Source organism: Juglans microcarpa x Juglans regia, chromosome 2D, assembly GCF_004785595.1.
Source record: "Juglans microcarpa x Juglans regia isolate MS1-56 chromosome 2D, Jm3101_v1.0, whole genome shotgun sequence".
Lineage (NCBI taxonomy): Eukaryota > Viridiplantae > Streptophyta > Magnoliopsida > Fagales > Juglandaceae > Juglans > Juglans microcarpa x Juglans regia.
Genome location: NC_054596.1, coordinates 42,111,830 through 42,124,940, shown reverse-complemented (window position 1 = coordinate 42,124,940; position 13,111 = coordinate 42,111,830). Strand labels below are relative to the sequence as shown.

General features: G+C 33.3%; 1 protein-coding gene across 4 annotated transcripts; it reads left to right on the top strand.

The window, feature by feature from the left end:
- LOC121250542 (tyrosine decarboxylase 2) lies at window positions 1-8,800 on the top strand. 4 transcript variants are annotated; one of them, XM_041149673.1, is made up of 14 exons: window positions 1-24; window positions 382-477; window positions 706-826; window positions 1,106-1,178; window positions 1,383-1,613; window positions 2,439-2,602; window positions 3,604-3,744; window positions 4,610-4,669; window positions 5,512-5,676; window positions 6,327-6,383; window positions 7,067-7,131; window positions 7,849-7,972; window positions 8,171-8,308; window positions 8,462-8,800. In XM_041149673.1, coding segments are annotated over exons 2-14 (1,464 nt in total). In that variant the 5' UTR covers window positions 1-24; window positions 382-475; the 3' UTR covers window positions 8,585-8,800. The 4 variants fall into 4 exon arrangements, with proteins under 4 accessions (XP_041005607.1, XP_041005608.1, XP_041005606.1 ...); XM_041149674.1 differs by lacking the exons at window positions 1-24; window positions 382-477 and having other exon boundaries at window positions 501-826; window positions 1,512-1,613; XM_041149672.1 differs by lacking the exons at window positions 1-24; window positions 382-477 and having other exon boundaries at window positions 503-826.
- Window positions 8,801-13,111: the final 4,311 nt, after the last annotated feature.

Here is a 13,111-nt window from a genome sequence, read left to right as displayed (position 1 = left end):
TTATTATATGGCCAACTAGCCGGATGCTAGAGCTCCCGCTACATGTGTTTTATTATGTGTTTTTCTTAGTTCTGTTTTTATATAGATTTTTTTAACAATATTAAATATTTTGAAAAAATACAAAAAAAATTATTAAAAAATACTTTCTTAATCATGAAGTAAAATAAAAAATATTTTTTTATAATTTTTTATTTTATTTCATGATTAAGGAAGTATTTTTTAATAAATTTTTTTTTTACTTTCTAATTAAGGAAGTGTTTTTAATGATATTCTAAATTTCTTTTATTTTTTAAAAATATTTAAAATTATTAAAAAATTTATATAAAAAATAACTTAAAAAAAGACACGTGAAAACACATGGTAGAGCTCCTACCATTGTCCTATCACTTCACTTCTAAACCTGCTTCGTCCTTCGACCCCACTCTTCATCTTCATCATTTGTTTCCCAAAACTCCGAGCTTTTCCACCAAAAACAATGTAAGTCACGATTATGTCTACTTTTTATGTTGGTTTGCTCACTTTTTGAAAATTTTACCTTGTGTGGACTTGACTATTTCATTCGTGGGGTTTTCTTTTTATTGATTGAGCGTGCTTATTTCATTTGTTTTTCTTCTTTTGTGGGTATCTGTAACTGCATTTCTCATGTTTGTTTATGTTATGTTTATCCGATCACTTCGTTTTGTCGGTATTGTGGATTGAGCATAGGGATGGTGGGCTAAGGCCAATGGATGCTGACCAACTCAGAGAGCATGCACATAAGATGGTGGATTTCATTGCTGATTACTACAAAAGCATTGAGAACTTCCCAGTTCTCAGCCAAGTTGAGGTTTTCTACGGTCCCTCTCTCGCTCTCTCTCATTTTTCTTTAGGTGCATATATATGAATTGATAGCCAGTTACTGCTATGAGGAAATCCAGCATCTCTGATAGTAATGATGATCTCTCTTCCTTTGTGTGCAAGTATCCGAAATAGGTGCCAAAATTTAAAGATGTGAATGCTTTGCCTCGTTTATATATAGTCTTTTTTTTGTATTTCGGGCCTAATTTTTTTGTTGTTTAATAGAAACTTCTTCCTTTTGTATCAACAATTTGGTCCTTCCATGCAGCCTGGTTATCTTAGTAGAATGTTACCAGATTCTGCGCCTAATCACCCAGAGTCATTGGAAGATATATTTAATGGTGAAGTCTCTCGACTTAATTTTCTCCTTTTTATAATTAAAGCATGATTATGTACGTCACTTATTCTTCTAATACGTTTGGATAAATACAATGTGGGTTTTACTAGCGTTGTCAGATATCTAATGTGATTTATACTTCCCTCTCACAACCCGTCAAAGAAATGGTAAAGACATTTTCATGGACAAATTCTTTCTGTGGTTGTAGACATTTCAGCAAAGATACTACCCGGAGTAACCCATTGGCAAAGCCCAAACTATTTTGCATATTTTCCATCTAACAGCAGCATTGCCGGATTCTTAGGAGAAATGCTCAGTGCTGGCCTTAACATTGTGGGTTTCAGTTGGATAACTTCCCCTGCAGCAACAGAGCTTGAAATGATAGTTTTGGATTGGCTTGCTAAATTGCTTAAACTGCCTGATGATTTCCTTTCAGGAGGTACGAGTTAATTCAGTGTAAAGATAGAGCTCCTTCTCTCTCCCAATTCGTATTCTTCTTCTTCATTTCTCTAGTCAAATTTCTGTATCTATTCTGCTTGATATAGACAAGTAAGAGACGACGAGTTCTCCCATTGTTGACAGAGAGGTTGAATATTTTTTCCCTAAAAATGCATTGAGATTGAACAATCGGGATTGCTGGAGTGGAGAGAATGGTATGTAGTTTATTAAATTTAGAATTATGAAGATTGCTGAAAGGATCCAATGTCTGTCTTCTAAGCAAATTTTAGGGTAATTCAATGGCTGTGGACAAGATCATATTTCATAATTAATATCTCTCAAACCTTAGTGAATGAACAAGTTAAGGGTCTTTCTTTTGGCAGATTTTCGATTTTTTATTTTTGGAGTGACTCGACATCAATGAGAAGTGATATGGTCTCCAAATAAATTAATAAGTGATATTTTTGGCAGATATTTTATGCGCACTTTAATGCTTTGGTTTTCAGCCATTGTACTTGATGGAAACAATGTTCATGACTTTCTTTCCTTAACCTAGAATGTATTTAGGTGTTCTTCTGTATACTTCCTGTGTACACAGGCTATGCCTATTTCATTCGTATGAATAAAATCTACTTATTACTTAAAATAAAATAAAAAAATTAATAAGGCCGAATGAGGTTTACAACTCTATTTTATGATTGCATTTAGACTGCTTTTTAAAGTTAATTTTAAACCTAAACTAATGCATACAAGGATTTTGATTTTGATTTTTTTTTTGGGAAATTACTTTGCGAAGCTTAGAATTATGTGGTGAATCTTGTTGTAGGACAAGGTGGTGGAGTGATACAGGGCACAGCAAGTGAAGCTGTTTTAGTTGTGCTATTGGCTGCTCGAGACAAGATGTTAAGGACGGTTGGCAAAAATGCTCTTGAAAAGCTTGTGGTATACACATCTGATCAAACACATTCTGCACTACAAAAGGCTTGCCAGGTATCTCTATAAATGTCCAGAGATATCTACATGATCTTTTTTCTTTTACATTCTTTTTGCAAAGTTTTAATTTGTTTATGACGGATGCTTCCTGACAATCATTCATGATCCTGAATCCATATGCTAAAATCTTTAACACAGACATAATAAATAAAATTTGCAGGATGGCATATAACCAAGTCTATGTTGTATTTCTCACGATGGATACATCTGTTAGTAAAATATTTCCATTTTTTGTTTTCTGATATGATGCATGATCCTTAGCTGTCACTCCATTTTTTGTTCCATCTCTTTTGACAGGAAGGGTAGTTTAGTTATCCGTTGTGCATCCACAGAGCAGGATGCTCTCTCCTCTTTTCATTGCCATAAAGTCTTCCTTGGGATCTTAAAATACTTGGTTATGATACTAAAATAATAGATGGTGGTAGCTCAAAGTTTGGGGGGTTTGGCTATTGCCACATGACTACAATCATTATTCTCTCTCTGTCTCTCTCTCTCTCCTGAATGGTTATTCTACCAAATTCTTTCGTTTGATCTCTTTGGATTCTTCCCGTGTCAGGTAACTCTGAGCAAAGCCCCTTCTTTTCCAAAGTGCTGCTACCCCTTCCATCCTCTCCTTACGTACAGGCTGACATATTTGGTAGAATAGATATGAAAGGAAATAATACTTGTTTTGGGGCTGTGAACATTGATAGAAAACTTAAACAAGTTGTCTTGTCCTGTATGATTGCATTAAGCACATGATGGAAACCACTACAGTGAGTTGTTATATCTTTTTTCTGAGAAGTGCTCGAGGCAAAAACCGTGGGAAATTCTCAAGGGAGTTATAACTTTTGAGTTGCTACATACCAGGAAACAATGAAAAAATTTTTTGAGTTGCAATTATGATGGCTGTCTAATTAGTAATTTCTTTTTCCGTTGCTCGGTTATGGTTTGATGTTTATGTTGATTCTAATAATTTTATTTCATTTTTTATGATTGTAATGTTTCTTTCATGACAGATAGGAGGAATCCAGCCAGAAAATTGCAGGTTGCTAGAAACGGATTCTACTTCCAACTATGCCCTGTCACCTGATGTACTTTGTGAAACAATTGCACATGACATTGCCATCGGTTTAATCCCCTTTTTCTTGTGTGCTACAGTAAGAATCAGTACACTTAAATATTACTTTCTTTATGTTTTTATAATTTTTTTTTTCCTCTCAGCTCTGCTCTATTTTTCCTAACGCCATATTTTGAAATCCCTCCCTTCCTTTTGGCACCTTAAACATGATTATAATCGTTACCCCATTAAGAATTAAGTGTTTCTTTTACTGACACAAAAAGAAAAAAATAATTCTCTTTTATTGCTGTTCAATTCTGTACTGCCGCCAAGTGCCAACGGTGTTATAATTTTGCACCATTATTTACTTATTCGAAAAAAAAAATTGCACCATTACTTGTGACAACATTCATGAGACTATAATTCTTGCAAATCTTGATTGACTACTAGTATTTCATCATGCATTAGACTGGGGAATTTTTGGAGGCTGGAGATGAAAGGAAAATATTTTTTTTTGTCACAATCATGAGTTGAGAAATTTTATGAGCTGGCACTTAAATCAAACAATGATCTGTTACTGAAATATCTACGTGTGTTGATTGTAGGTGAACGAACATATTCCTTGTTAGGTTTTTTTATTTTCTTTGTTCTTTTTAGACTTGTTACAAAAGATGTACCACCCACATCCAGGACAATAATTGTTATTCGTGTTATTTGCCGAGGATAGAGGGTGTGTGTGTGTGTGTGTGTGTGAAATTTTGATTTGAATAGTGTTAATAATAAATTCGTTACTATAGCAGTATGGTGTAGTTGTTAAATGATTGTGTGTGTGTGTGTGTGTGTGAAATATTGATTTGAATATTGTGTTAATAATAAATTTGTCACTATAGCAGTATAGTGTAGTTGTTAAATGATTATTAACATGGTAAATTCTGAAAGTTTGAGCTTTCTATTTATACTTGCAGGTTGGTACTACTTCATCAACAGCTGTTGATCCTTTGCTTCCACTTGGAAAGATTGCTAAGGTAAACTGTTTAACTGAGCTGATGAGAAAATGAGGAAATCCTCTTTGCTCACTATATCAGTTTCTAACAAGAATAGAAGGAAACTTAAGAAAGCCGACAACAAGAACAGATAAATCTCCTTAGGCCAACTGAATGTGGATAAATAAATGGTCAACTTCAAATGTCAAATACTTAAACTTGTGGTTTAGTTTGTCAATAGAAAGTCTCACGGCCAAGAAAAGTGATCCAGATTCTGAATCGAAGACAAAGTCTTTAGTTGCCAATTGTTATTAGTCTCAAGGTTTACAGTAATAAATTCTGTTACCTATCTTAAGCTGGATTCCATTTAGGAATAATCCAGTTTGAGATTTGGTAGGCAGTAGGCACGAAGTAAGGAAATATGGTTAAAGCACTGTAACTTCTTATATCATACAAACTATTGTTTTGGATTCAAATCCTTCAACTTTTACTTGATAATTGAAGGGATTTATAGCCACTGATCTGATGTGCTTTATCCACTTACTCTGGACTATGTAATTGAATTTCCATTGCAGTTTGAAATAGGAGAAAATATAGATGTTATTTCAAACACTTCCGCTGTTGATTTTTATAGAACTTGAGTGTAGTAGTTACCATGGTGCTGTGGGCTTAAAAAGTGTGTGGCTCAATGATGTAATGCATGGGCTCTGCTAATATTTTGGCCTGGACTGGAATCAAAATGGATGAGGTGTGAAGAGAAAGTTGAGATTACAAGGAAAAAGTTATTTATATTCTCGTTAAAAAAAAACAGATATGTTGTATTCAATAAAGTGTAATTGAAACCAAAACATTTAACCATTGCAATGCATGTTCTTTTGACGCAGAGCAATGGGATGTGGTTTCACGTGGATGCTGCATATGCTGGAAGTGCCTGTATATGTCCGGAGTACCGCCACTACATTGATGGTGTTGAAGAAGCTGACTCATTTAACATGAATGCTCATAAATGGTTTCTAACAAATTTTGATTGTTCAGCACTTTGGATTAAGGTATGCCATCAGAGACTTGTGCATACCATTAAAAGCTGAAGTCCATGCCCCTATTTCAAATTGTGCTCATTATGCTGCCTGTATATGTGGACATTCTTTCTTTATCTAAATTTTCTTGTTGGTACTTACTTCTGTAATTCTTGGGTGACAAATCCTGAATGTTACTCTGTGTGTGTGTGTGTGTGTGTGTGTGAGTCAAACAGATACATGTTTGCATTGTGAGACATGGTTGAATCCTTGGTTGGTGGTTACCAGTCCCTTCTTTGGAAGGTAGGAACGGAGTTCGTGCTAGGTCTGAGGTTGGTGTTTGCTTTGTAAGTCGCTTGATTTTTACAATAAATCTTTCCCAAAAATAAAATCATAAAACATTCAGTGCACAACATTTGGTTTCATAATGGCATAATTAAACTGATTCTAATAAAAATTACAATAATCATTGACAACGATCTACATCTCAGTTATTCCAGTAGTCCTTCATTAAATGTTTATTGTTTCTAAACCCTTTCTAATTAGAATGGTGTCAGTCTCATGAAATTTGTTCTAAGTTGCCAGATGTAATTGCCTTTTTTTTTTTTTTTTTTTTTTTTTGCGATTTTCAATCCGATTTGTTATATATGAAATAATAGATTGTGTCCATTACATGACAACAGGACAGAAATGCCTTGGCTCAGTCGCTGTCTACAAATCCAGAGTATCTGAAGAACAAAGTAATCTGTTTCTTTCACGGTCTTGATATGTTCACCCTTAGTGTTTAATTAAATATGGTCCTTGGCATATGAGTTGCCATCTAAAATTTGAATTGCCCATCTAATGATGCCAAGGTTTTCGACATGCCTACAGGCTAAGGGTGGCAACTTTCAAGTTGTCCCTAAAGAGGAGGATTTTCTAGAAGCCTTTTTCTCAATTCATTTTATCATGACATCTAATCAACTGGGTCTTGTTTTATTTTCTGAAATCTTCAGTTCCCTTTTATTTTAAGGCATGTGAGCTAAAGTTTAAACTACATGTCAGTTAAATGAACCTGGCATATTTTGTCTCAGTTTATGCAAGAGCCTTTCTTTTTTTCTTTTCTATTTGTGAGTTTGGGGAGGGAATTAATATTAGATGGTGGAAACTTGGAAAGACCCTCTGTATGGCACTTGTTAGCTTGTTGTCTCGGTTTATGCAAGAGCGTTACTTTTTTTCTTTTCTATTTCTGAGTTTGGGGAGGGAATAAATATAAGATAGTGCAAACGGAAACTTGGAAAGACCCTCTGTATGGCACTACCCTTTTGAAATTGAAACTTCTAATTGGGTTTGGGATTGCCACATGGTTTAAAATTATATTTCAATATGGTAAATTTGTTTATCTGTTAACTTCCACGTTTGATGCTGCAAAATGATATTCCAGGCCTCTCAGGCGAACATGGTTGTGGATTACAAAGATTGGCAAATTCCTCTTGGACGTCGGTTTAGGTGTGAACATTTTGCCTCAAAATAGACGTTTTATGTTTTTCTTTAATTGCTATTCATCTTGTATGATCTTATTCGATATAGTTCTGGCTTGTTACCCTGTTTGGTAGGAACAACACTGAATAATAACCCTTGTATCCACATATATTTGTGCCTGCGGATTGGTTGAGAAAGGGGGGAAAAATATTGTGTCGTGTACACTCTTTTAAGAGGCATCATATGAAACTCTTTGACCCTTTCGTTTTCAATGCAGCACTATTTATAGGTTCTATTTATCTATATAATGGAATTAGTGGACTATTAACTGTTCAGCTCTTTGTTTAACTACTCTTGAATGATTAAACATTTGTGAGTTATAGGATAATAAGATATAAAATATTCAAACCTGAACTTTTATCCATTTTCCTCTTTAATGTATTTTCCTGTTTTCACTTCTAATATATGTAATTATATTTCTTTTAAATAAAATTGGAAAAGAATCTCATGTTTGATAGCTGATATTTTTTTTATGCAACTCTTCATACTGCTATTTTAATTGCCCTCTTACCTATTACTTAATATTGCAACTGTCAAGAACTATCCCCTTGTAATTTTTAGCCCAAACTCTTTCAAGGAGTTCATACATTTAACTAAAGCGTGTGAATGCATGCGCGCACATAAAACCTTAGCGGTTTCAATCATTTATGATGCCTACTTAGCAATCTATATACTGGCTCCCAGATCATTGAAACTGTGGATGGTGTTGCAACTATATGGTATAGAAAATCTGCAATGCTACATAAGAAACCACATCAAGTTGGCTCAGCAATTTGAAGTGCTTGTTGCTCAAGACCTTAGATTTGAGGTGATCATATTCTTCACAAACTTGTTTGATTTGATATACTTCCTTGATCCCATTATAGATTATTTGCTTTTCTTTTGCACTGTCCCAATATATTCTTCATTAGTATTTCAACGTTAATTTATGCAGTTTTCTATGATATATCTTACCTGATTTTTGCATACATTGTCATGAATTAGTCGACAAAATTGACGTGTGCAGATTGTTACCCCTCGGATATTTTCATTAGTTTGTTTCCGCCTTCTTCCTTCTCAAAATAGTAAAGACCATGGGAATGAACTGAACCATCACCTATTAGACACAGTAAACTCAACTGGGAAAGTTTTCCTTTCTCACACTGTAAGCTTATTCTTCTTCCTTGGACATTCAATTTGTTTTTTTTTTTTTCCCCCTCTACTTTCTGTAGAGAGGAAAAAAAAACTTATTTACATCCGTCTGATGATTGCACGAGTTGAGTTCATTGCTTGTGTTGTGTACATCCATTATATGCAGGTTCTTTCAGGTAAATACATATTACGTTTTGCGGTAGGAGCTCCATTGACTGAAGAAAGGCATGTCACTGCAGCTTGGAAGGTTTTGCAAGATGAGGCCTCCGCCCTTCTTCGAAGTTTGTAGGAGAGGTTTATCCATTGTAATCCATTATTTGATGCGCTTGATGACATCAATTTTTATGATTTTTTTTTTTTTTTCTCCTCTTTTCTGCTTCATACCTCAAGACATGAACTTACATGATTACTTGCTGTAAACCCATTATAATTATAGGAAAATTCTAAATACTTAATATATATATATATATATATATATATATATATATTAAAGTACTGTTTGCAATTAACTGGGCTTCTGCTTCAGGGTAACGATGGATGGTCGTTGGGCCTTTTTAAGTGAGCAAAAGAGTCTAATATTAGATCTGCACGTACAACTGCATAAGCAACAAACATATATATATATATATATATATATTAATGCATGCACAAGTGTCTGCATAGATGACAGATGTCTGAAGATTGTGACTCATATCTGATAAAAAAGCATCCATGCAAAGGGAACGCATCGTGCATATATGCAGCATCATGTAATCCTTGAGGGACTAATATGATCTGTCATTCTCCAAAAGGATAATTCTTTTTGTGCCAAAACCAAAAAGATCAATGGTCATTTCTAGTGATTGAAATATACTTCATGGCCACGACCAGAAACAAAGGATCGACAAGGAGAGGCCGAGGAATCGGATAAAAAAACATGCATGCATATATGACCAAATCAAAATAAAGAAAAATCTGAAATTAATATATATATATATATATATATATATATATATATATATAGTGATTGATCATATACAAAGATATTGTCTCTTGGCATGTCCTGATCCCAACTTCTGAGGAATAAGATCCTAATTCCCCGGGGAACAAAAACCCGAATATTCAATTTTGAGTAAGGATGAATTTTTCTATTAATTTGGACATATTCCAATGGATCTGCTAGCTATATATATATATATATATATATATCCCCTAGCTAGCTTATCTGCATGATATATATATATATATATATGTCAATATTTCTTGAATCATATATAAATGTAGGTTAATTCATTAATATTAATGCAGTATACTAGAATTAATAAAATGTTGTCGTTAATTAGGATCGAGGAAGCTAGGCCTTTGCTATAATTTGCATCATGCATGTGTCCGTCCATGCCTGCATATATACAAATACAAAGTCCAGGCAAATCATATGTATGGATGTTTTTATACATGTTGTTTTCCATAAGGCAAGTACGGTAATAACATAACGTTGTAATAACTATATACGTACGTATGTACGTACACATACAGTATAATTAATATTGTTTTGTGTATATATATAGTTCGAGTTAATTTTGTGTTGAAGACTTGGTACTACAAGAAAAAAAAGTTTTTTCAACATTCAAAATCGTCGCAAATATCTCTAATAATCGTTCAAAGTCGTGAGCCCATTGGCAAAAACTTGGGCATGGACTCACTTTTACCTGATCATGATGATCCGATGCTTGAAATTAACATTCAATATTGACCAAAATAGCAAAACACTAATTATTAATTGAAAGAAAAAGAAAACATGTACAAATTAAAGAAATTAATTATTAGAATATTGACTACAAATTAGCTAAAGCATGTCCCTTTGGCATGCGGCGGCCAAAGAGACACGTGTCCTAAAAGGCTTGAGGGACCATATTTCATCATCTAAATTGATCGTGTTCATGAATATATACAAAGATATGTATAATGTCCGGCCTTTGGAATAATATCTCGCCCGTTTCGTGAAAATGAAGTTAGAACAAAAGTCCATTCTTCGTTCTGACCACTATTTAATTTTGTGAGAAAATTAAAAGGAATTTTTGTTGGAAATATTCCTAGCTAGGACCTCCATCTTTTATATATATATATATATATATATATATATATATATATCCCTTTATATTATATCTGTGACATCAAGCTAGCATGATTCGAATTATGCGCCATCCCCACAAGAAAAACACGTTCTAGAGACATGGAAAAACATCGTCGCAAATATAAATATTTATATAGATAGATTGTGTTATTGAGACCGATGATTTGACCCAAAAAGTGGACCGATAAGTACAAATATTACATTTTTTCCTCTTTTCTTTTAATTATTTTTTACACATGAGTTTGAAATTTATTTAAAAAATAAAAAAAATTAATTTATTAATATTCACTTCCTTAATTATTAAATAAAAAAAATTAAAAATTCAATCAGTTACATTTATACGTTAAACCTAGCATTTTCTTCCTTATAGACTAAGTTTGGAGTGCAATAAAGTCTTGGCTCATGATTCGGTCGGGAATTCAAAGATCAGACAGCTAGCTAGCTAGCTAGTACATGCAAGAGGAAAAAGAGGTTGATCTGGTGGAATTAATTAAGGACCATAATATATGTGATCACTAACATAAGCTACACACATAATTCGAGAACGTACATGATATATCAACAAATTATGTGGTCTCCCAAAGCAAGCGACATGCATTCTTGCATGCTCACATGACTCCTTGCCGCATATGTTTCAGCAGAATTTGATTCTTTAGAGCGAGCTGTCTCTTCATGATAAGTATACCCAAATGATCATTATCTGATATATATATATATATATATATATGAAATAACACGTACTTTGTTTTGGCAGCGCCTTGGGCAAGGAAAAGTAGTAATATTTGCACAACTTAGGATGCGTGTATATATATATATATATTATATATATATAAGGTGCTTCTTATGTCATTGTTCCACTAATAATAATATTGCGGCATATCCAGTCATGCAAAGCAAATCAAAACCCAGTGGTGTGTATATATATATATTCATGTGGTTCTCATATATATTTATTTTTTTTAAAGTGATTACGTGATGTTTATGTACTCACGAGTCATGATTGTAACTATCATTTTTTTTAATATTAATTTATGTTTCTTTTTTTTGGATCATTAGCATGATTTTTGTATATATATTTTTTTATCTATTCTTAATCATAATTGGAATTTGGGATCAACATTTGTCAATATTGTTATCGTAATTTATAAGGTATTTTCATCGATCGGTGAAATCCGCATTAGTTTTCTTCAAACAAAAAAGAAAAAAGAAAAACAACTTCAATAAATATATTATTGTAGTGTTCTTAATTAATTAGTATAGATAAACTGTACGTTGTCCTTAGATCTAGACTCTAGTCTCTCTGCAGATCTCCGGCCGCCAGCTTCCAAGAGCCATTTTGGACATGCTTGTACGTGGAGGATGCATACGAATATAAGTTGTCATTTCTTACCAAATTTATATTCGGGAATCTGTCACAACATGGGGCCAGCCGGGCTTGAGTCCTGCAGTTGAAAGGAACCTCTCCCATGTCTTTTAGCAAAAACGATTAATACAGAGAAAACAAATTTGATCACTAGCTTGTTGATCTTTATGCTAGCAGCTTGGATCTCAGTCATGATGATCATGAGTATCCTCATCATCAATTTGACACCATGCATGCATGCCAATATATAGGAGTACTACTGATCATCGATAATGTTTTCCAGTACTCATCTATATATCATGTCATCCTGTTGGAGTGGCTGACCCTTTATATATATATATATATATATATATATATATATATATATATATATATATATAGCAATACGTACGTACTACTAATATTGCCATTGACAAAGTTCATAAAGGGTCTATGCGCGCAGTACTATATTATATAAATGCGGGCATGCAGCTTGCGTGAAAAAGAACAAGAAAAAGAAGTCAATATTATGATCCTCAGTGCACGAAAAATATACTTTGTTAATTTAGGACTAGTTTGAGTAGTAGACCAGTATTCTCTGAATATCAATATTCTACTACTATTTATTATTTTTTTTATTATTTTTCACACACTTTTCACTTCTATTTACTACTATATATTCAATATTTTATCATTATTTTTTCATTAAATTTTTACTATTATTCATAGAATATGTAAAATCGTCTCACTATCTAAACGCAACGTCGGAATCTTAGCTAGAGATCAGGTTAACATGCATACGTACGTAATAAGCGTTAATATATATAAGTAGTCCCCGGAGAAAATGCCAAAGCGTAATGTCCCATTCAAAGCATGCATCTTAACTCCTTGATATTGCACCCAGATCAAGACGTCCGTACATTGCACATATATATATATATATATATATATATATATACGAGTTAGTTTAACTAAGATCACTGAAAATCAAGAGAGGTACTACGTAGTACTGGCCGTGAGAAAGTCACGAGCAAATATATATGTGATGAAGAGGACAAAAATAGATCGATCGGTACCACTACTTGATCTGCAGGATATATGTGATGGAAAAACTCTTGTGACTCGGACGATTTTTTTTGGTGTTGAATTATTAATTAAGCTGTTTGGCTCGGAAGAATATCAATATTTGCATGTTGCGGAGAGTTGAAAACCCCACCTGTCAGAAACAGTACCAATAATTGAGATGCCTACTTTTCATGCTGAGATAAAAAAAAAAAAAAAAAAAAAAAAAAAAAAAAAAAAAAAAACTTAAAAATTAGGCTGTATTTATATGTTAAAGTGAGTTGAATTGAAATAATAAA

Excerpts from the sequence above, each read along its gene's own strand:
- LOC121250542 (XM_041149672.1), top strand. The coding sequence starts at position 653 with ATGTTATGTTTATCCGATCACTTCGTTTTGTCGGTATTGTGGATTGAG. Across the intron at positions 3,745-4,609 it reads CCTTTTTCTTGTGTGCTACA|GTTGGTACTACTTCATCAAC; the intron begins GTAAGAATCAGT and ends TTATACTTGCAG. Across the intron at positions 6,384-7,066 it reads CAGAGTATCTGAAGAACAAA|GCCTCTCAGGCGAACATGGT; the intron begins GTAATCTGTTTC and ends ATGATATTCCAG.